General features: G+C 38.9%; 1 protein-coding gene and 1 pseudogene across 1 annotated transcript in view; both read right to left on the reverse strand.

The window, feature by feature from the left end:
• Positions 1–25,042, reverse strand: part of nek7 (NIMA-related kinase 7) — a 72,247-nt gene that overhangs the window by 17,582 nt on the left and 29,623 nt on the right. The window contains exons 3-7 of the mRNA XM_088348828.1: positions 16,487–16,627; positions 15,020–15,082; positions 8,103–8,213; positions 2,821–2,929; positions 1,925–2,032 (exon numbers count right to left, since the gene is read on the reverse strand). Coding sequence (XP_088204954.1) covers positions 1,925–2,032; positions 2,821–2,929; positions 8,103–8,213; positions 15,020–15,082; positions 16,487–16,627 — 532 coding nt within the window. The remainder of the gene's footprint in view (positions 1–1,924; positions 2,033–2,820; positions 2,930–8,102; positions 8,214–15,019; positions 15,083–16,486; positions 16,628–25,042) is intronic.
• LOC148355330 (U2 spliceosomal RNA) lies at positions 21,929–22,051 on the reverse strand (annotated as a pseudogene).

The raw sequence follows: 25,042 nt of genomic DNA on the forward strand, positions 1-25,042 counted from the left end.
CCTCTAAATTTTAAGCCGCCAAACTCTTTTCACATTTAAATCCAATCTGAAAGCCAAGTTTTTATTCATGGGCATTTGACTCAATGTTGATGGTGTCCTTTCTATTCTTTAATTAGAGTAATCGTATCTACCTATATATTTTATCTTCTTACTTATTGGCTACTTTATTTTCAATTTAATGCAAGACTGACGTTATTTGTTTAGTGCTCTGTATGCATCGACGGTTGTTTAAAAATGTATATAGAAATAAAGTTGCGAGTTGCAATATTTGAGTTGATGTAAATTATTTTAATAGTTTCCACCTTGTTATACATTGACCACAGAAGATCAAATAATAGTAACATTTTAGCCATTACAAATAATGTTTGGCTTCAGTTCAGGAATATTATGCAGCAAGAAGATTGATGACACACAGAAATACATACTGTACATGAAAACAAACGTCTCTCCGCATGTTTTTTTTTTTTTTTTGGTACTAGTAAGTTAAGATCCAAGGCTCAACACAAAATATTATAGTAATGGTAACCCATGGGAATTAAATTGCCTGTCCCTGGTCAGCCTAAAGAGGGTGCTGTGGACTTTGTGTCAAATGAGCAATTGTAGGCATTTTAATCATGAGAGTCACACGTTCTCCACGGCCGAAGATGCTGCTGCTCTAATACAGACGCCCTGGAATATCCTCCTGTGTGTGATAACAACACTTTGCCTTGAGACAATGTGAATGAGTGTAATATTTTGAGTATATGTTGATCTGCTTATTTTAAGCTGCCTTACTCCATGACCAAAGAAAATTAAGTTCGATCTGTCAATCTGAATCCGAACCATAGCCAATTTTACAACAATCTTTCTATCATTGAGTTAAACAAATTTCACCTTTTTGTAAAAAGAACTATATTTTTGTACATGAATACACACATATTGCCATGTGTGGGTGTCCGTATATATGTGTGCAGCTTCCCCATGTGAAGCTTACATGATCTCTTCGAGGCCTGCTTGGGTTTACTCCAGGCACTGCAGTTTACTCCCGCATTCCAAAAACATGCATGTCAGGTTAATTGGCCAGTCTTCCTTTCCTTAGGTGTGAATGAGCATGTGATTTTATGTCTCCGTGTGCCTGCAACTGCCTAGCAACCTGTTCAGGGTGCCCTGCCCACTGCCCGAAGAAGCGCTCAAGCACCCTATGGCCCTAGTGAGGATATATATATATATATATATATATATATATATATATACACACAAATTGTTAAGGGGGAAGACTACAATTTAAACACTTTTGAGGTGGGAAAAAGGCATTCTTTTTTGTGTTGAACCCCATGCCTACTTAAAAGTGAAATAAATAGCTTGCTCTCCTCCTCTAAATTAATTATCGCCTCAATTGCTAACTGGCTGCACTTCAAAAAGAGTTGAAATACATAATACACCAAACATCCAACTCATAATAGAAGAATAACTTTAAGCATAAGGTTCCATATTGTCAATTTGTCTCCTGTTTAAAGCCATGTATTTGTGTGCAGTCTAAAACGAGGCCAACATCCCAGTCAGTCTAGCGTCTCATATTTTCAAAGAAAAGGCTGCATTATCAGATTTTATTTCTCAGGCAAATAGGCAGCTACTTAACAGTAACTCAGATTGTAAAGTTTGTCATCTTGTTTTATAGCACACAGCCAGTAACTGTAGCCATCTGCACAGGGGTTAAAGGGCAGTGTGACAGGAAGTAACTGAGTGGCCTATGAAGCAGTTGGGCACAAGTCTGGGTCGGCAGCATGGCTCCATGACACAAGACTCCACTCTCACCATAGTTAATAAAACACATCCAACTGCGATTACTAGCCCTGCATTTTGCAAGTGTATTGGCGTGCGAGAGCACAAACATGGAGTGCGCATGACTTTGAACTCCAAGAATTCATAAACTTCCGTGAATTACCGAGAGAATGAGCAGCCGTGGTTTTAGAGCTGAAGAACCGACCCAGCCCTAGATCTCCTAGCTTCACTACTCCTGTAGCTGTGATGAAGACATTGGCTGGCTTAATATCTGAAAAAGAAACACGTTAGTTCAAGGTAATTGTAGTACAGAAAATTTCAAAAGTGTTGAATAATTAAGGCAGTTTATTTTCAAAATCTAACATCAGCCAAACCATGGTTTCAATTTTGGAGTATCTTGTCAATTAATCAGCCTCCGAGATGGATTCACTTTGTATATTATGATTGTGATGGGGCTTTTCATCAGGCCTTCTCTGCAAAACGGTCGTTAAATCGTTGATCTCAAGATTCATTACAGTCTACTATAATCAGAGACAGTCTAGCGGAAATATAACACACCTGTAGGTGAGTGTGCGCAATTCTAACAGCTTCATTTGATGTGCTATTGAACACACATAGCATCATAAACACCCTGTACTTTGGCCATATCTGGTTAAACATTAACTGTTCTGAAACCTCTGTACAAGAAGCATTGTGAATATTTTAGGCAAATATGTTGATTGGGTGAAATCACGTGTGGTGGTATAGGTTAAACTCCTTGAGATCAATAAGAATGTGTATTTAAGTACAACGGATCATTTTTGCACGAACTCTTAGAAATTAGGTTTACATTTGTGATGGACATTTAAAAATAACTTGGGTTCTTTATAGGCATGTTTAAAATTATTGAACGATAATAATTTGTTATATTTTATATTAACAAATACAATTTCAAGAAAAGAGCCATTTTATGTGCTTGTGTATTTAACATGCCAGTATATTGTAGCATAAACTAAAAACCCAGTGACCAAAAAATGTCTTTGAGAAACCAGTACATGTTTTTTTTTTGGTCAAGCCCACCTCTGTGCATGACTCTCCGGGAGTGCATGTGCTCAAGTGCGCTGCAAAGCTGGACAAAGTACTTCCACACAGTTTTTTCGGGAATAAGTCTCCTCTGCTTTTTAAAGTGCTGAAAGAGATGTTAAGGAGGCATTTACACACAATCCAAATTAGAAGGACTTTCAACAATAATTTAAAAACAACATAAAAAAACATAAACCTTGGTACCCGCAAAACAGTTCAAGAATTGTTCCAAGTATTACACTGACCTATCCCCATGATCCATTGCAGTCTTCAGCCCCTACTCTGTGCTCTATATCGAATGGGACCCGCATCAATTTTCCTCTCTTTTAGCCTGGTTCTAACTAACTCATTTTCTTTACTGCCTTCAATAAAAAGCACATGCACTCAAAAAACAAAGAATAACTGAACGGTACCTTCCAAACTCGCCCACTTTGCATGTAAGGCTTTCAGTTCTACATAGAAACATTGTTTTATCTTCTTTGTAGTTTATTCTGGAGGGTAAGGGATATCGGAATCAGCCAGTATATGATCCATTATTTAAAAAAATACACAAAGGTTGAATATATCACAATTACGGAGCACATACCAACAGCTGAAAACCCATTCAAAGAGTAGAGAAACAGACCAGTTGAAATTATATATATATATATATATATATATATATATATATATATATATATATATATATATATATATATATATATAATATTAATGTCTTACCAAATTGGGGGAATATATTTAACTGTGACCACCTTCTTGCTAAGGTATGTTTCACTGGTCCATTTTGGTCACACCAGAACGCAATTAACAATTATTTGCTTTGTATAACTAATGGTAAAAAGACATAAAGAACAGCATTTGGGTGAATTCAGTGGGTAAACAACCCGATGGAACAATAAAGTAAGAGGGGGGTGATCGAGGTCGATGGGAAGGAGGAAAGGATAGACCTTGGCCTATATCTTAACAAAGCCCCGCTAAGAAGCCATTCTTCCCTTGCCCTCCCATTTCCATATCAGAGGATTGTTTGATGTCAATGGGGGAGCACAAAGATGCCCACCACCACTCTATCTGTTATGCCCTTAACTGCAAACACTGCACATTTCATGCAATATGCTCTAAATGCATGCAAATTTAGCCACTTGATCTTCTTTGAATTCTGAGAGGAAAAGGTTGTACCAGAATAAAAGCAAAAGATGACAAATGTGTGCAATGATGAATTAACTCAATATCTGAACCCATACAACTCTAATAGTGGAACAAGTGCACCTTGATTTTATTCCTCAAGGTACATTAGTTAATGTTAGTATTTGAGCTTGATAAAAACAAATCTTATAATTTCATGATTGTGTCTGCAAAGTCTGTGCTAACACATTCAAGACTAGTGTATGTTTATGTGTGCAACAGATCCCTCAGTCCGCCATGTTCACTCATTCCTACATCGAATCCTCATCTCTCCTAATTTGCTGTGTTGAACTGTTTCGATGTGAAGCTGCTGAGTGTGACTGCAAACAGCTTGTCTAGTTATGCTGACACAACGCTGCATCATTTATGCAGAGGAGAGGCCTGCAAACCAACTATTTGCTTTGAAAGACAAAAAAATTACGTTTCGATTTAGCTTAAAATAGGAAATAGTCTGCGATGTATGTAGTAGCCTGCAAGGTGTGTCATAGGTTATCATAATATTGTATCACGAAAGATCAGGGATGCACTGAATTTTTATCATTCAAATTCCTTATCTGCTGAAAATCAACCAAATGTGCTTTTTTGGTTTGGTCCGTAAGAAAAACTAAAAATAGGTCCCGAAAAAAACTATGGAGTGATCACGTCACGTCAAATGTGAGACAAGCCTTGTGAAAATGGCTTCCTCAGGTGAAGGCTTGTGTTTGTTGCTGCTGTTTACGTTTTATTTAGTGCACGAAAAGGAAGGAGAGAGAACAGCGTCAAAACGTGAGTGCTGCAAAGCCTTTACTAAAAAGACATTTTTACAAAAGATGGTTCGTCCGTTTGTGTTCACGTTTTCCTTAGCTGTTAGGTGGACTATGGCTGATGTTTAAGAGCCATCACTAAGGAACTAACTGTATACATGTGAGAAGTTCTAATTTGTAAACACGAACTACATAAATAATATTGTTATTTAACCTTGGTGAATATGCATTTGTGACTCGTTGCATTAGGCTGCGCTGAATACTTCACTATCATCATCATCGTCGTTGTCAGTGCCCTTCCTCCTGTCATGTTGTCACCATTTACTTTTTTGCCCATTAATAGCTAAAATTCCAACAAAATATCTACTGTATTTTCTGGACTATAAGTTGCAGTTTTATTATAGTTTGGAAAAGGGTGGGGCAGCACGACGGTGCAGTGGTTCGTGCGTGCGCGGCACAGTTCTGAGGTTGTGAGATCAAACATTCCTGTGCAGAGTTTGCATGTTCTCCCTGTTCTTGTGTAGGTTTCCTCCGGCCACTCCGGTTTCCTCCCACATTCCAAAAACATGCATGTCAGGTTAATTGGCCAGTCCAAATTGTCCCTAGGTGTGAATGACAGAGTGAGTTGTCTGTCTATGCCCTGCGACTGGCTGGCAACCAGTTCAGGGTGTCCCCTGCCCACTGCCTTAAGATAGCTGGGATGGGCTCCAGCACCCCCGCAACCCTACTGAGGGCAAGCAGTGCAGATAATGGATGGTTGGGTGGAAAGGGGTGCGACTTATAGTCCGGTTAGAGTTAAATTATTAACACATTATTATAACATTAAGTGTAAATCCAAATTACAGTAAGCTTCGATTAATTGTAACACGCTAGTCTTTACTGCCTCACCTTTGAATATTCAGAAGGATTCTACTCAGATTTAATGAAGCTCTTTTTTATGGTAATCTTAATACAGTATACGGCATGTCAATATCTGGTTTCCCTTGCAATGTTGCTTGAATTGTTTCAAAAAATAAAACGAAAAAATAACAAAAAGGAAGGAATCCATTGATAGTCCCCAAGGCAAAAGAAAGTGATAAAAGTCCTCATCAAATGAGTCAGAGTGAATAGATATCAAAGGAGGAAGTGATACTGTGTGATTCAACAGAAAAGATTTAGCTGCCTCGCTCTTTGACACCAGACACCTTAAGATTGAGTTAATCATCTTGCAAGTATATTAATCGCAAGACCTAAGAGCCAATGTTTATAGCCTGGAAATATTCATAGTTAACAAGATTGACATTGGTCAGAATAACCTTGTAACGTATGTGGCAAACTGTAAGACAAGAATCCTTATGACTAATGAGTAAAAAGTTGAAAGTCAACAAGCTTCAAAAACTAGTACTAAATAACACATCAATGGAGGTGTGGAACACACAACCTTTACCAATTTTAGCAAATCACTTTGCAGTTTACAAAGAACGAAAAAAATAGAAAGACATGATACAGTCCATCGCCTACATTATTGACAACCATTCGAACATAAGCATTTTTAATGTTTATTTAATATTTTATTGGTTGGTTGGTTGAATCCCTTAACCACTAGGGCGGCCATTTCCTATGGTGTGTCTTAGGCAATCACACCACTTCTATTCCTCAATCTATTGCTACATCTGCTACTATGTCACATGATGTATATGTCGGAAACTTCAAAGTTGCACAATATTGTCAAATTATTGTTACAGAGAAAATCGTGTTTTTAAAAGCCATAATTGCCAAACTCTTGCTACTGTCCAAGTACTGTCAGGTGCTGACTATGAGCAGTCAGTTGTCAGGCGACAGTTGTCATCCTGGCACAATTGTTGCTGCTTTTTCACACTATGCAGGAAGCAAACTTTGCAAAATGTCATTCCAAATCGGCTGGTTGATTGTCTAACTCAAATCGGAGAAAACTTTTCAGCTCATAGTTTGGGTTTGAAATACATGTCCAAGAATCATTTTTAAAGACATGTTGTAGTTTATAGTTTGTTGATACGACACATTAGCTTGATGGCTCCGAATTATAAAGTAATGAGAAGTGCCTTTTGTATTGGGTATTGATTTGGCAATAACTCAAGACAAACATTATGCCAGTTTTCTTTGGATCAAAAAAAGGGTGAATTTTGCCAACTCAATCACACACCAAAAAGCCAATATTGATCAAAATGCCACAATTAAACGAGGGAATTCACATACAACACCATCTAACCAATTTTACCGTAAAATTCAGACTATAACCTAGGACTTTTCCCCTAGCTTTCAACCCTGAGGTTTATGCAACAATATGGCCAATGTATGCATTTTTCTAATGGCCGCCAGGGGCGCCCAAGCAGTAAGAGTGGAATATATGTGTCAAGGAGGACACAAGTTTAATGTAACTTTGTGCTCAGTGCATGAATAAAACTAGCATGAAGGAACCCTTTTCATGGAAAAGGTGACAATAGGAAGTAGAGCGCCAACTACCATAAAGAAGATTTTTAGGGGGTCCTATAATATTTGGATTTTGGTCAAATTAGAAAATATATGATTCAGTTACTGCATACTCTTTGTACAGGTAGCCAAAAAGCCAGTTTTACAGAACCCACAGATATTCTGCCTCTATTATGAAGATATACCTAGTGATGTTTCCGAGTCAACATTGCCTTGGCCTCAATAGGGAGCCAATAAGGTGGCAAACTTGTACTTATTTTCAGACCTCATCCTTGAAGACGTAACACAATAAAATAAACTGCAGTCATTAGAACCGCTCCGTTTTAACATGTACACATTCAATGTTAGGTGAAAAGATGCTAGGCCGTGAAAGATACACTGACAAAATATATTTTTTAAATCAATAGTATTAGGGTTTTTAATTGCAGATAAGATTTCCAATTCATTGGGTTTTTTTGAAACGGGAGAATGTATTTCCAGCTTTGATTTCCACTTTTTTATGATACAATGACATTTGATACTTTTATAAAACAAATTAATATGCAACAGTCCAATGTAAATATTTATTGAGTTTTGTTCACTTTAATCCAATAAATACCTTTGCTCAAATAAAAATATAGTTTACGACAATATTATTTCTTTGAAGTATTGTTTTGCATTCAGAATCAAATTGCTCAAAATAAATGCTGACCTTTTGATATCTTGATTTGTTAACATCAACACCAATGTATAATCAAAATCAAACAAAAACAAACGTGTGCATACCTATGCAAATGCTACTGGAAGGAAGTTTATACAACTGCAATTAGCAAACAATTAACATTTGGTATTCAATAGATGTTATTATCACGGCGATTCATAATGTATACAATTGCTTAAATCTGCTAGTGCAGTGGGAAGACTTACCTTGATCATTCGTGAGAGGTCTCCAGCATCAGCTAGCTCCAGAACTATGTTTAGCTCATTGTCCTCGATAAAAGATGCATGATACTTTATGACATTTGGATGGTTCAGTTGCTGTGGGAGAAAGAAAATAAATGCAAGTAATATTGAAGTCAAACTTCTTGGCCCAACTGTTCTGGATACATAAACAAGCCTTTTTTGTTAATTCACACTAAAGTGACTATGGAGACCATGTTTCAAAACTTCCTTATGAACAATTGATGATTTATAATTGACAAAAGTCACATACTTTTCCCATAGCAAACATGAACATGAGCATTCATTAAGTTGTAAATCACACATTTTGGCGTTGGTACAGAGCTGCAGCTTTAAATTTCCAACTTTTCATTATATTGTTAATACGTGAAGAACAGCCCTTTACAGACAGCAATCAAACAAGAACACACAGCCCATTTCCTTGCATTCAAGGGGTAGAATCAAAGTCTTTTTTTCACACTGGAAGTCTCGCTCTACTGTTCTCACTCCCATAATCAAGTGGCATCAGAGACAAAACTTATCACAAGTTCTCACTTGCCGCCAGTGTCCTCCTGATAATCATTTTACCTCTGAAAACGTTTGGGAAATGGCATCCCAAGGGGGCAATTCCCTTGTGTCCTGGGTGCAACATGTTTTGCTCTGTCCCCCCCAATAGAGCTAGTAACCCTCCCAGTGAGCCTTACTTAATATTTTTTTCACTATTTGCTACTGTAGCGCTCTGCCATGCGGGGAAAGTCTGTTCTATCTTTGTATTCCTTATAAATTGTTGACAAATACCTTTTATACCTTGTAAAATAAGCTGTTGACAATGTCCATCTTTTTATTGGTAAACCACTTGTTCAAGTGTGCCAAAGTGTGCTGGCAAGACAGCAGTTTTATTTTTAGACACTATTGGCACAATCATCTTAACCAGAGAATTTGAGGCCACCATTAAATTGAAAATATTGGATTACCATGACATTGATCTGGCTTCAACTTTAAATGAATGAAAGGTTGAGCATTATGGCAAAAATGATGTACAATTCTTATTTCATTACAAACTCAAGTATATAACAAATGTAAGAACATATTTTTACAATCATTTGCACACAATTGGATAAAAGTCTGCACTTAAAAAAGAACCCTGATATTATCACAAAAGAGGTGGATTTAGAAAAAAGACGCAATTTCACACAGGTGGATTTCATGTATCATCATCAGACATTTACGACAACATTGAATCAATTGGAGACTCTCGCTGGAGTTTGCTGCACTGAAGGTAAAAGGGCCAGCTAATATCGCACGCCACACTTTTCAGTTTTGTTACTCTGCAAAATTGGATCCCGGTTTCTTTTTTATTCTTGACCCAAAAAAAACAAATAATAATAATAATATGTTCTTTTTTCTATGTTTGAAGCCTGAAATGTGACAATGGGTTGAAAAGTATAGGACTGAGTACTTTCGAAAGGCACAGAAAATGGCAATTAACCATTCTTTTGATTTCAAGTTCAACAGGGAGTTGAGGTCAGGCAATACTTGCATCAACTACAATAGCAAGTACTGATACCTTAGAAAATACTTGTATTGGCAAAGATGCCCGCTATCAGTAATTGCCCATCCAGGGCAAGCTTTAAGTAAAAGTCAAAGACGTAATATGCAATTTAAAATAGTTTCGTAAAACTTGGTCATCTCTGATTGCAAACAATGTAGATCATTTTCTTAATTTACTTTATCAGTTGCAAGAAACAAATCGCACAATTTACTAATTCATGACCATCCCACTTGAGAGTAAAATTGAACTTTAACATATGTTGAGGCCAAGACAGGGAAACAAGTTAATTGTCTAATATAGCCACACCTATCCTGACAATTTACAGAAGGCACACTTGGCCATAATTTAATGCAATTAAAAAAAGGAATATAAACAGGAAAAAAAAAGAAAAAACATAAAAGTGGAAGCTTCAATGTAACATCATTTCATTTAATCACAGCCTGGGTTTGACCAGGGACCACAAATCTTACGTGAAACAGTTGAATAAATATTGTATTTGTACGATAATCCTTTTAGCATTCCCTTGGACCTAACGAAAGGATTTTGTCCTCTAGTGTGACAAAGCTGGCTGAAACGTCACAACAACCACCCAAACTGTAATGACAACAACTCTTGAAAGGCACACCACACACGCAATGCATACTCACATACACATACAATGCACGCTTGACAGCTTGACATAGCTGGCAGTCAGAAAAACAAGCTGGGCTTATCTAAGGCTGCGGATCCTTCCTGTTGGTTGGTCAATAAAAAAAGAAAATTTCGCGTTGTAAACAAAAGTGTATCCATCCAGAGCAAGAAGGACGAAAGAGAAACAGAGGAGGGACAATATTCATTTGAAACACAAAAGCATTAAACATGGAGTAAAAACTTAACTGAGCGCAACTTGCACATAAGTAAAAAATAATACTAATAATAATGAGAATGAGCATGAAAAGGATATATGGAGACCTGAAGACGCTGTCTCGTGGTGGCATCATAACGCTGTGATATTGTCAGGGGAGGTATGAGACAAGAGTTGACAGAGCAGTGTGACACACGGCCTACACATCCTACACAGTGATTAAAGTAATGTTCATGCACTGAATGATGCAGAAAAGGAAAAAGGAGGACTCGGTACAGTACACAGCACCACAATGCACTCTCCGCCCATCTCCGCATCCTTTTAGGATCCTCACTTGTCCCCCCCTTCTACTTCCCGCATGTCTCTATCTTTCCCTCGCCCTCTCCCTTGCCAGATGTATATTTGGCTCGGTGTGTCAGTTCTACATGTCTTTACACAGTAGCACAGCCGGAGAGGGATGACAGGCCCACACGACCCGTTTCTCTTCCATAATAACTGTAACCTCAGGCAAAAGATAGAGAGGACTGCAACGATATATTCACATACAGATGCTGATGATGATGACAGATGGAAGCCTGGTGTCAAACAATAATCATTCATTAGGAAATATCACAGAGGATTTTGATTATGTAATTATACAAACACAGCCTGGGACCAACCATCGTGTGCAATTAATGATGTAAAACTGTGCATGATATGTACACAGTTAGTCAACGATATAACCGAAAGATGATTTAAATGAAGCTGAAACGTAAAAAGTTTTAAACAGATCGAGCACTAGTGTCATTTAATTGTTTATAGGGCTGCAGCCTGCGAGAAGACACCATTTTTAAAATCCATTAATCAGTCTTGTTTTTTAGGTTGATAAAATAAAATGAAAACCTTAAACTTCATTATTGAAAATTGAAACTGAAGAAATCTGTCATTTTAATTACGAAGTTGGTCATATTAAAGAAAACTACCCCTGAAACTAAGGCATTAAATAGTCAATAGATTTTAAAGAACGTATCAGAGGTTTGCCTACTCATGGGAAGTCTGGAGAGTGGAGACTGAACAATAATACCGATATGGAAGAAAAATTCAAGAAAGAAAGAAACTTAACCGATTAAATGTAATTCCAATGTAAGACAATGTTTTACTTTGGTTTGACACAAAAAATACAGTAAAGTAGTCAATCATGGAGGACAATAAATATCAGCAAATATTCAATGCTGAAAAACTGAAATATTGTGAATTTGGAGAATTGACCATTCCAAGATTCAATTGAATTAAAAAATAGTTTGCGATTAGTTTGAGAATTCCTAATGGATTGATCTTGTCTATACTCTTTTATAGGAGATGTATAGGCGGAATTGCTACAAATTTAAGTGCATATAATGGTAAATGAACTTTTTTAACCCCCTGCCCAAAAATGCTGTTGAATATTCAATATCCTTTTTTCATAAGACAACAAATTGGTCAAGGTCAATCGTGCATAAAAGGGGCTATTTCTACAACTTTTGTTACTTGATTGAAAAACTTAATATAGAGGAAAAAAATAATAAGTTTATTATACAGCATGTACTGTATTTGTTTTGGCAGTGAACACACGCTACCTAATCACATTCATGCACACATACATTCATTCATACAGTTATTAGCATCTCTAATTGTTGACATTATCCTTTGGAGCATAATCCAGACTTGTTAGTAATTGACAAAGAGAAGCAGAGATGCGTGACTACAAGTGTGATGAAAAGTAATGAATGTCAGTGAACTACACACTCAGTCGAAAAAAATAGACTACGTTAGAAGTGAGATTCTCCGTTCGTAGAAGTAAGATTCTCCGTTTGAAATTGACATGTCAGAACAAGGTGATGCAGATGTATAAGCAGACACAAACACGGACAGACAAACGAACAAACAGGCAAACCAATGAACAGCGTGACTAAGAGGTCTGTGTATGTGCCTGTGTGTGTGTCCATGCATGCGTGCTTGGAACCACGCACAAGTATGTATGTCATTCCAGTCGGTCCATGCCACTGTGTCTCTCATTATTCTGATTTGGCTGCGTCTCCTGTTTGGCTGTCTAAAGGGGGGATAAGGCAAAATTGCTGTCTCTCTCACATTTGGTCTTTTATATCAAGGCGTGCAGTCAAGGGCCAGGCAGAACCTCCGTGTTCACTTGAATGAGCTTAGAAAAAAGGAGAGGGAGGCTCAAGGCAGAAGGTGAGCCACCATCAGGACGGAGCTTTTTGAGTCCGATATTGATGACAAAATGGTGGGACGTCATATTTGTGACAGTCAGGAGAGAAACAATGGAGAAATTAACAAACTAAAATAAATGAGGACCGTAGTCACTTGTCAGACACTGACAGTGAGCCCTGCTGTTACCACTTGTAGGAGGTCAGCGATACATACAGTTTAACCCTGACGTCTCTTGGCATCAAGTCCAAGATGGGCTGCTCAGCTTACATCTTGCTACAATGCAGTGCCTTCATGCGAGGATCCTTGTCTTTGATCGGACCCCGAAGCAACACCGGAGTGTTTAGAGTTGCACAAACTAATCGAATTAGTTTTCTTATTCTTAATGTATATGTGAGAAAGCATACAAGCATAAACCGCCTGCAGTGAGTACACATGGAAGACGAGCACAGAAGTGAAGGCAAACATAATCTCGAAATGTACGTTGGGAAGTGAATTCAAAAAAACGTCTCACTGAGATTTCTCAAGCATTTAAAAAAATATTGAAGACTCAACTTTTATTAATCGATACCATGGTGAAAGAAAAGGCCAAACACAATAAAATAAAAGCTGAGATGAAAGGTTAGTCGGCTGTATTGACTTGACTTGCCAACATCCCAGTTGTTTATGAACTTTTTCACTTTACAGGTTTCATCCTTGGCCATATACAATTGCAATGCTGGGGGGCCTGAACGTGTCAAAAAAAAACTTTATATCTATCATGCAAATCTACTCACAGCTGTTAACGAGGTTTGTGAGCACAATATGGCTAAAGTTCTGTAACTGTTTGGAAAAGTACACTAGTCATTAAATACAGCAAAGCCTAAGCAAGGCTCACATTTGTTCACTGTCTATGTGCCATACTTATCAGGCCCTTCTAAGTTAAAGTGATGCATTTCTTTTGTTGATTTGAAAGTTTTCAGTTTGTTGATCAGACTTTTAAGAAGGACACCGGAATTGCGCAGAATTTATTTTTGCAGAAAATCTTATTGCTTCTAGTTACCCCAAAATATTTTACCCAACACATTTTGGATTGGTATTGATAGCATGTCCATCACAATGCATGTTGATATTTTTGGGATGTCCCGATGCTGATCACATAATTGGATATCAGCCCCAATCACAATACCTGCAGTTTATCAGTATCATCCAAGATGATCAGGCAAACAAATTTTAAGGGCCACAAAGTTAGCTTTATATTTCTCAATGTTACATTTCCAGCTTTGTTCGACATACTGTATAGTAGCAGAGCTGTCACACACCCACGCACAGTTAAATGTGCAGATACGCCTCATGTGAGACCTGCTTTTTTATTTTTTAGTAAGACGCAAAGAAAATAAGTTATTCCCAAATCCGTCTCCATTGACTAATATCTCATCCTAAACAAGCCAACAAAAACAAGTGCCTGCCTGCCTTGCCTAATTGAGGCAAGCCTTTACCAGTTGAAACCATGAAGTTTTTATTTATTTACGGTTTGATCAGTGTGTTTTCATAATAAAGTCTCTCAACAGTGAACATATAGCTTAATGAGCTTCCATATAAAGGTTTTTTGGCTGAACCTACTGCCAAAATGGGGTATAACATCTTGACTGTAAACTGTTGTTGAGAATGTGCCCTATGTATACTGGACTAAACCCTTCGGATAGTTGTTTACGCTCTGCATAAACCAGGTTGGGATGAAATCACTTATACTTTGGAACGCCACAGACAAATATGCAATGGTTAATTTTAACTCCAAACTATATGTATAAAAAGAGCCATAGGTTCCCGGCCCCTACTTTATGCTGTTTACAAATACATGTCTGTAGGTAGATTCATATGTTACAACAATTGAAATTTTCTTTCAGATGCATTGCTGAGGCATCATCTAAGAACTCGGCAGATACTTTGAATCAAAGACTTTTACTCGTGTGCCAAAAAGTATGTTTGAGACATCCCCATTGATATCGAAATATCACACGCGCATGTTTAAAATTCAGATCAATAAAACAAATGCGAATGTTTGACCGTAAACAAATATCGTAACCTTAAAAACATCACATTTTAGATACACTCAAACACATACTCAAAAGAAATTGAATGTACTTCTGTTTACACAGTTAACTTTTAAGATTAGGTTTCCTGCAACCACACAAACAAAAGAAAACAAATGCATCCACGAGCATCTCTCACATACACGCAAGATGCCTGGTGCACTTTAATTGTTCTGTTGAGGAGCAAGGACTCCTTTAAAAAGAAAAAAAAATGCTGCAAAATACACAATCCCCCTATGCTCTGGTTGCTTACCTTAAGGAGATCTATCTCTTTGATGCAATCCTGCCGAGCTTTGGCATCCATCAAGTCAAATATCTATTAGGGGATCAAAAAAGGAGAGAAGCAGAAAGGGAGAGAGAGAAATCAGGTGCGGAACAACAAATCGAAGGTAGAGAGAATTCCAGAGAGAGTAGCAAAAAAAGAAAACAATCTTTAAAAAAAACATATTTGGTCATTGACTATTATTATTATCATTTTTTATTTATTTGGTCCCTTTAGGGCAGGGGTGTCCAGACAATTCAGAAAGCAGGCCAAATTTGGTAAGTTGAAAATGTGTGAGGGCCGACATTTCAGCCTGGCATTTTTTAAAGTCTTTGATAATTGCACCCTCCATGAAAGGTTTGCAGTGCCTGGCGATCAGATGTGCGACCGCGTTGCTCGCCTTTGTAGTATTTCCTTTAACTCACAGGGTCTCGCGAAAAAGCTCTGATGTGCTGTTACAACAGCTTCCAGTTGCTTCATCTTTTCACAGCGTTTGTTTCTAGTTAGCTTTTTGTCGCCAGCATGTTTCATCTGGCAATGCCTAATGATAATATATTGTTAAAAAACAGCCACAGTCTCTTGGCAAATTAGGCCGACACAGTTGTTTTAGATTTCAGTGACAAATATAATTAAATACTTAAATTTTGTCATAGATGGGCGACAACCCTCACAGTAATTTTTCCTTTTTTTTATTTACGGTTGCTATGGTGGAAATGGGGTGGGCTGAAATTCTAACCGAAAGCTAGAGACAAGGTGGCCAAAGGGTTGCTGCCATCATCTGAGGAATTGGTCATTTGTTTATTTTTTGTACAAATATATTTCATTGTTGTCAACATTCCTGACAGGTCACATGATTTTTATTATTTGTTAATGATATGATAAATGCCGCGGGCCAGTAAATGTTTGGTAATGGGTCGGACTTTTACCTGCCTTAGGGAAATTCATTTCCACAGACTGTACCAAGGGGGTACAGTCAGTGCTGTCGCAGTAGAGCGTGTGGCAAATGACCAATATACAGTATTCCCAGGCGGTGTCCCATTCAAGTACTAACCAGGCCCGACCCTGGCCTTTAAATATAATGACTTGAGCATGGAAGATATTTTCCAACACTGCAATGTTGTTCTGCCTTTTTTATTTATCCGCTTTTCCTCCTTCGCTCTTTATTTGTTGTATATTCCCCAAAAAAAAGTTAAATTACAAAAAAACATATGTACTATTGCAAGACTGATGGAAGTCTACTGACTTCAGTTTCACAAGTTGAAAAAAAAGCTTGAGTAACAATAATATGTTTAGAAATAATCACATATTGTTTATTCCAATGATTATTCAGTTATATTTAATTTTGTATGTGTATTTAAAGTATACGCATTCGATTTTTCAGTCTGTTTGTTTTTAACAATTCAATTTTATCAATGTGATCTATGGTGTATGGCGATTAAATTGTTAATGGTTTCTTACCTGAACTTTTTTCAGGGCCACCGATGTGTTGTCGAGTAGATACCTTGCCCGATAAACCTCGCTGAATTGTCCCCGGCCTATTTTCTTCTCAATCTGGAAGTTAGCAAGTGAATTGTGGCCCATGTCTGGTTGTAGTGGTTTCTGAAAAGCAAAACAAATGTTTGAAACACTGCATATACAGCAAAGTGAATGTGTCAAGTTGTTGATGTACTGGCAAGGAACAACAACTGAGAAAAAACTTAAGTCCAGGTTTGACAAAAATGTTAGAGATGAACAAATGAAATACAGTTTTTCATCAGTGCAAATCGGGTGGAAAAATTTGTTGGTAAACCCTAAGAAAGAGAAGTTCCACAACGTTATCCGTGCATTCATCATTTTGTCGCGGGAGCAGCAACGATAATGGAGATTACTTCCAAAAAAGAATTGTCCCCAACACTTTTTTGGAGCTTGTCTACAGAATCTTTCAAAGTTTGCATGGACTTGCCCCATCTTATCCTTCTTTTTTGATTTCCCCCTTTGTTCCTGCTGAGCCTCCGTACAGAGAATGCAGGTCTGCTTGTGACTCCAAGAGCCAAGAAGAAACCTGCATGCTCGAGAGCGTTCTCCATCTAGGCCCAGCTGCTGTGGAATGTTCTGCCCTTGAAGATATGAATCTTCAGTGGAAGTATTGAAATCTAGACTGAAGACACTTATATAGCTTATGATTGATGCTGACCTCAACATTTTATTTTACTGTCTTTGTGGTTGCCTGGGTGGTGGCAGAGTGAGGGAGTAGGACAAACTGGGATGTGTCTGCAGACCAGCACAGAGACCTGAAGCATGCCATCATCTGCATTGCAACATGGTCATCCTGGAAAGGGGACTACCTATTGTGTGGCCCCTTCAAGATTTGTAATTTTCCTTGCCCGCATGCAGGTTTCATACTAGGGCATGTTGTAATTGTCGCCTTTGCAGACAATGTGTCTTGACATGAATCCTTAGGGCACACTCACACTAAAGCCATCATACGGTCCCCAAGCATGCTTGCTGTTGAAATCCTGATTTTAAATGTAGTCTAAGCACATTCAATCTATATCTGAACACGACACTGTTCCCCAGTTGGGAAGGCTTAGGAGAGGTGGCCCTGAGCACAGTACAATTGCCCGCAAATGCGCACAGTCACAGGAAGTCACGCAGTAAGAGTGATGTATACAGCGAGAAAAAAAAAAAAAAAGGGTTTTGTTACTGTGGTGTCGGGTTTGCTCTCCATAGCACTGCTGATCAGACAAAACAACCACCCACCTGTAGTGATATCATCTCCTTACATGAATTCAGATGAAAGCATCTTTATAATATAAATTTAATCGATTTATCAACAAAGTTAACAGTTCAATTAAATATTAAATTAATCGATTGTATAGCCCTAGGTCAGGGTTCTATTAATGTCATAGTAGTTTTGAAAGAAGCTCGGGAGAAAGAGTGTAAGGGAAAACGACAATCTTTCTTGACAGTCAAAAAATAGGTTTGAAGGGACAATGTGTATTATTTAGTACCTCCTAGTGCTAACATTTAATTTGTTTAAAAAGAAACAATACTGGTTTAAATATTCAGCAAAAATACGTTAACTATAATACAAACCTGCATTTTTTAAAACCAAAAGCGAAAAAGTTGCATTCATTTTACATAACATGAACCTCACTTAAAGAGCTGACACCATTGTCAGGGATCTTGCCTCTACGGGTAGGCAATAGTCTAAAAGACTAGGCAAAAAAAAAAGAAAATGCGTTTTGGTCCCTTTGAATGTCTGTATTTTGCATTCTCCTTGTGCTTTTTAACACTCGAGTTCGGTTGTATTACACCTTTTTTTTACATTACTTGACGGCAAAAGAAAAAACATTGAGTCTGTCAGATTATGTATGTAATTGACCCCCCTGAAATGTGTTTACTTTTTTCGTAACTCCACAATTAGATGTCTGCAAGTAACTGACAGCTACCATACAAACCACAAAACTGGAATTGAAGGGAAAGAAACGGAGTGAAAAGGAGTGAGAGAGAGAGTAGTAGTGAGAGACAGAAAGAGAGAGAGAGAGACAGAAAGAGAGAGAGAGAGACAGAGAGAGAGACAGAGACAGAGACAGAGACAGAGACAGAGAGAGAGAGAGAGAGAGAGAGAGAGAGAGAGACAGAGCGGGAGAGACAGAGAAAGACTAGGAGATAGAGGCTGACCAAAAGATAGAGGGAGGAAGAGGACAAGAGGGCATTGCTTTCATTCGCTGCGTGGTAGTTTGACAAATGTTAGCATGAGCCTCTAAAGCACTGTGACAACCGCCTGCTGAGAGCACAGTCTTGCTAATGTGTCCTGGCACGGCGGCCCCGTAATCACACATTTACATATGCAATGACCTACATTTGCATGTCAGATCGCACACTGTCCGGCATGATTAACAGTGGGCACCTCCCCGTGTGGAGTCGCCTTGGGTGGCAGCAGAGGCCGTGCGAGGGCGGAGGAGAGGGCTGGAGGGAGGGCGTCTTTTTTGGCAGCCGAGGGGCCAGGCTGCCAGGCAGGATTATGTCAGCCGGCAGCCCCGGCATTAGACACTTCATTAGAGCTAATCTGTTTAGCAGTGGGCAGTGTATGTAAACTTCACAGGCCATTTGCGGCACCTCTTCGCCCCCTGGCCTGGCCCTCAAAGGGCAGCCAAGCCGCAGCTGACTGACAGGCCGTCTCATCCGCCGCACATGGGTGTCACACAATCAAGGATGAAATAAGGGCCTGACGGAGACAAGCTCACACATAAGGAGATGTCACACAGGGATGACCCTGAATGACGTTGGGGTGACTCAAGGAAGCATGGAGAGAAGAGGTCATACTGTAGGAAAAGCACTGCACAAATTCTATTTTGGGATTTTTTTTTTAAAAAGGACCGTATTTTCTGGATTATAAGGGTGCACCCATATTTGTGCAATTATTAATCAGTAGATTCATCTTATCACTCACCAAAATCTCATAACAATGGTGGATTGACCTGGATAGCAAAGCTAATAGCACCAATTCCTAATCACCAGGGCCAAGGATGTTTGTTAACAATTGCATAACATTGGATGCATCAAACCCTGATCACAGTGAGGAGAGCACCCGATTCTGTCCACTAGCCCATATTTTAGAAACCAGCGGGCCGTGGACAGGTACCGGGCCGCACTGAGGGAAAAATAAGTTCTATCATTTTTTTTAACGATTGTGGTTCAACTGTCACTGCTAGATTTCTAACTGGAAATTAACCAGGGCTATGAAGAGGTATGTTTGAATTTAGTGTGGTTCGCATGGGCGGGCACAGTTGTCTCTTGGGCAGTGCATCTGTCACAATAGGAACAAGGATATCCAACCGCTGAAGATGCAGAGATGGATGAATCAAACCAAACTTTGGCGCTCATAGCCAACTCCTGTGGAGAACGGTCAAAAAATAAATGCGAAAAAGACCACTTGTCACAATGGAAAAACTTTTGGCAACAAAGTTGGAGGATGCATGGATCTTTAAGTAAAGAACATGGCACAGAGACCACATCATACCAGCAAGCACGTTGCGGGGTTGGTTCATTTGGTGAGTTTGATTTTTAATTACTTGGCGCGCAGATCGTCGTGAGGTTTTGAGTTGAACGTCACAATAGCAACAAAATTAAGCTGCTATTTGCACGTACGCATCACAGTTCAGAGGTCACGGATTCAATTCCTGCAAATGGCCACTTTGATGGGAGTCTGCATGTTCTCCCTGTGCCCTTGGGCACTCCCATCTCCTACCACATTCCAAAAATAGCACCCCATCAACTCAGGTTAGGGTAAGCGGTTCGAAAAATAATTGAATGTGATTTTGGTGTGATGTTACAAGGACATCTAAATGTTTAACATGACTTCACAGGGGATTTAATTCCGTTGTTATTATTTTTATTATCAGCATTGATGCTGATAATATCATAAATTGTATAATTGTTTTTAGTATTGTCATTATTATAAATGTAGGAAAACTACAATATGTTTTCTGCCCTTGGTCCAGGCCGTAAAAGAAGTGGTACAGAAAAGGTTGCAGACCACTGCATCAAACCATTAGCTATACAGAAGACACATGAAAAGGCATTGGGTCTTACCTTATGACAGTATTTTTATTCATGGTTCCAATATATTAAAGAAATGAGAAAAGATACAGTTATTAAAAATCAATACTAAAATTTATTTTTAACTTTTTCTCAGGTTAAACTAAATATTGACAAAAAGACAAAGTTTTGAGTATGTGTGTCTATGGGTTCATTTTTTCCAAGATGACTGAATTATTTCCCACAATTCCTTTCTCTTTTTACAGTTCAGAATATTGTGCGCCTTATAATCCAATACATCTTTTATATGGAAGATATATCACAAAATACTTTTTGGCTGTTGTGCCATACAGCCCAGCGCACCTTAAGGTGTGGAAAATATAGTAAAAAAGTCATTTATAATCTTCATGCCATTTCTCCAAATTTTATAGTTGCACCACATGGTTTGCAGGGCTGTCATTCTGACAGGTGATGGGGACAAGGTGTTAAGGAAGGCAAAGCATTATGGGTAGTTTGTGTGAGGGTGTTGTGGGTAAAAAGGTGACGGTGACATACAACTGCCAGGCTTTTTTCAGAAGAGTGGAATTCAGGAATTGGAGAGAGAGAGAAGGAGTGTGTGAGAGAGAGCTCATCAGACAAAGTGTGATACAGGCTGACCAATAATGACGCCATTTCCAAACACAGCTGACAAGACACATGGAGGGTTGACGGGGCAAGGCGGGAGACGGGGGAGGGAGGGAGCGAGGAAAGACAAGCAGCAGAGGGGGAGAGGGTTTGATGTGACAGCTCGCCAGTGCCAACGGCTGCCAAAGAAAGGCCAACAGCAGCGAAGAGGACAGACGGGCGGACATCCACACTTCAAGTACATCGGCACCATGCTGCCTCATTTCCAAAGCGCGCTGGCCCTCTGCCCAAGTGAGAGGCTGAAGAATACATATTTTAAACTTGTGGGTAAAATGGCAGAAATGAAAATTTGTCTCAGAAGACGCTTTATGTGATTCTAGAGGAGAAATATACACAAACAAAAGTTTGTCAAAACGCTGTACTCAACCAGGACTCAAGATAGCGACCACTTGATAGTTTTTGCGTGAAGTCACGCGCATTTCCGAACATAAACAGTCGGCCATATTGAATGGGTCTACCGGACGCCATTTGTTGTTGTCACGGGCCTTCACTAATTTTGTTAAATGTTCAAATGAAATTGAAATGTGTGGGGTTTTGGGGTTTTTAAGGGTTATTGTTCTATCTTCGTTATTCATTATCCATTATCCGTTATCGGTCAGTTCATAATACGCTACAAAGCCTAGGAGCCGGGACACTTACTCTCAGCCAAAAGGCTAAGCTAAGGTCCTAGCCCTATAGCCTTGCTGCGATCATTGCGAATGCATCGTTCCCGGAGGTACTGCAATACCGGGCCGATGCGTGGAGTGGACAGAGCAAGCTCTTATTCCATCTCCGGATTGCATTTGTTGTAACTTTGTTCATTTCTAATACTGTTATATAATAGCCAGAGCGAGAACCTCACTTGCAATAGGCCCTTTGAAACTAACGGTTGTGCGCCATAAACCTTAAATATTACGGCCTTTTCCAGTCCAAATGATCTCCAAAAAGAGCTCTGAGTGTCCCTGAAAGCCTGGCGAAAAAGATTGCACCCTTATCCAGTGAGTGGAGGGGAAAGCTCGGCTCTGAATTAACACAGCGCAATCCTGAGGGTTGAACTGGGCACGCTAAAACACCTTGCCAATAATTGTGCCCAGTTTGTTGGCTACAATGAGTCCAAGAGATTGCTTTATTCGAACCTTAACCCCTATAACATTTTCTATAGCGTGTATGGGTCTTGTTTGTACAGCAGTAAACATTTGTGGTCATGACTTTGCCCGGAACATTTACCAACAGCCAAACTAGATCTTTGATCGCCATATTTCGAATGATAATGTAAACTTACACCAAATCCAGTAAGGATGCCTTACTCTGGTTGCCCTGATGTAAATTACATGATAAGAACTATCATTATGCTCGTTACATTACAGTGGTGCCAGTAAAATGTCATCTGTTTGCACTAGCTCAAGTGGATGCTCTAGCAATATTTAAATCCCAGATTCCAAACACAAAGCATAAGTTTCCAAATTAAAACTGTTTAAATGTAGATAGTTCGCTCTTTAAGTGTTAGCCAAAGTCTGGGTAAAGCAGTGGTTTTCAAATAGTGGGCCACAGGGAGGCGCGAGGCTCCTTCAAGTGAGGCAGGCCGTGTTTGAGATCAGGGAACTTTTTTTGTTAAACTATCCCAGAATCATGTGCAATCTCAACTTCACTACACTAAGGGAGCAGCGGCGATCTCTTGGCAGAGTGTTTTGCTTATATTTTGCCTCCTGATAGCATATAGCACAGTGTCAGAGCATTCAGTATGAGGTGTTGACATGAAGTAGAGCGGACCTTCAGATGACCCCATAAAAATATTTGAATTTTAAAATTTTGCATCGGAAAGCACAAAGCCAAATAAAATAAGCTGTCTCTTCTGGACCGTCTGAGTTTTATCTTTAGCGAAACGCGCATAGGCAGATTTGCCATGGACGGAGGTGACATGTTCCCACCAATATCAAGCAATCATGAAAAAAATAAGATCAATCATAGCAGCGCGGAAAGGTTTACATCACGTTCTCTCCTGAAGCACTATCGCATACGACAAATGTGTTGGCAGCGCCTCTCCTTTATTTCTCGTGATACTTATGCTTTGCTATGATTTAGTCCTCACAAATTGCCAACCGCAAACTTAGGTACTTGGTGCCGATTGTGACTTTGACGCCAGTAAACCAGCTAGCGTTGTTGGCATTATTTAATTGAGCAAGAGCGGAGAACTGCTATGTTCTGCTTCAAAAAGCTGTGTATTGCAAAACATGCTGATTCATTCATTTTGTATTTAATAAAAAAATATTGTAAAAAAAATCAGCACTAATTAATTTATATATATATATCTTTGTTTTGCAGGTTTTAAAATTGTAGCCCTAAGTTTATGTTGGTTGTATGTTTAAGTGCATTATTATTTATTGATATATGTAATTTAATTCAGTATATGGTTTGACAAGATAAGTCAAAAATGTTTAAAGTTTAAATATCTTTATTTTTTGAATTTCAGATTCACTCTAGTTTTTTTTCTGGTATAGTTAACAAAGCTATTTTTGCTGTAAGTTGGTCCATATTTCTTTCTTTTTTACGTTAATCAGGATACATTTTGCAATGGACAGCAGTGTACTTAATTTTATAGACGAGGGGATGTCCAGTGTCTTGGAGGCGGTGCAAGAGGAATTTTTTTTCCGAGGGGGGTGACATAAAATAATCAAGAAGCACTGGGATAACAGCTACCAAAAACATAGGGGCCAAAGGACACACCAACTGTCTGGTTGGTTAAACTCTCACCGCTCCCCTTTGACAGCATTCTCCATCTACTTCATTCTCGGGTGCAAAATGGAAAAATAAGCAGCCACATAGTGCACCAACTCTTCTCAAGTATAAGTATTTTTCTTTCGGGAGCTATTGTTTTGGGTTCATTTTTTTCTTGTAGCTGAAATCGAAAATGCACAAAAAATGCCAAAAATTCTGTGCATTACTTTTGAGAACTATTGTCTTGTACTGCATTAAACACACACAACTAAAAAATAGTTGAGAGTAATGTAGACTCCAAGAAGAAAGTGAGGACTACAAGAAGAGACAGTGACTGGCAGGCAGAAGGGCTCACACCTCCTCTCAGCCATCATAGCCCCCCTGAGCATGGCACCATGCAATATTCATCCTCAGCTAGTGAGCCGACCAGGCAGCCAAAACGCCAGAATACAGCCCAAAGGTGCTACCCGTTTGGCTCTCAATCCATCTCCACTCTCGCGCTCACGGGTCTGTGTCTGTCAAGCTATACAGCGACGATCAAAATCACATCGGAGAGATTGCGTTTGTGACTGCTCCTAAATCTCCCTGCACGGATAAAACAAATGCGCCATTGAAAATGCACAGCTTACTATCCTATCTCATTTACCTTATGCATATGCATCACACCTCCGGGACTCGAAGAAACGACTATATAATGCAAGACATTCAGAATGTCTTGTATTGGATATACAATTCAGTTTTCTTCCGGGTGGTGGAAGCCTCCTTCCCTAAAAGTGTACTAGAAACATTACTTGTTGAAACGTGTCTATCCGAAGAAATTTTAATTTACTATATTTAATGTCAACTCTCGTCAAATGTGAAATTTTGGCAACAGTGAAAGATTAGCACAAAGGGCAGGACTGGAATTAAATGCAAGAGCAAAACTTGAAATAGCTTCAAAACCACTGAGAAAAAGAGTCATTAAGCGTGAAAAAGAACATATAAATCAACAACTGGGGGATCCACAAATAATCTAGTTTGAGTGTATGGGGGGTTGCCTAAAGTCAAATTAATCATTAGAGCTTTTATCTGAGTTTCTTCTGTGGGCAACCCAATTATCCTTAATTTTGCAAT

This window comes from Urocampus carinirostris, chromosome 12, assembly GCF_059441175.1.
Source record: "Urocampus carinirostris isolate Australia breed hairy pipefish chromosome 12, RoL_Ucar_1.0, whole genome shotgun sequence".
NCBI classification, from domain to species: domain Eukaryota; kingdom Metazoa; phylum Chordata; class Actinopteri; order Syngnathiformes; family Syngnathidae; genus Urocampus; species Urocampus carinirostris.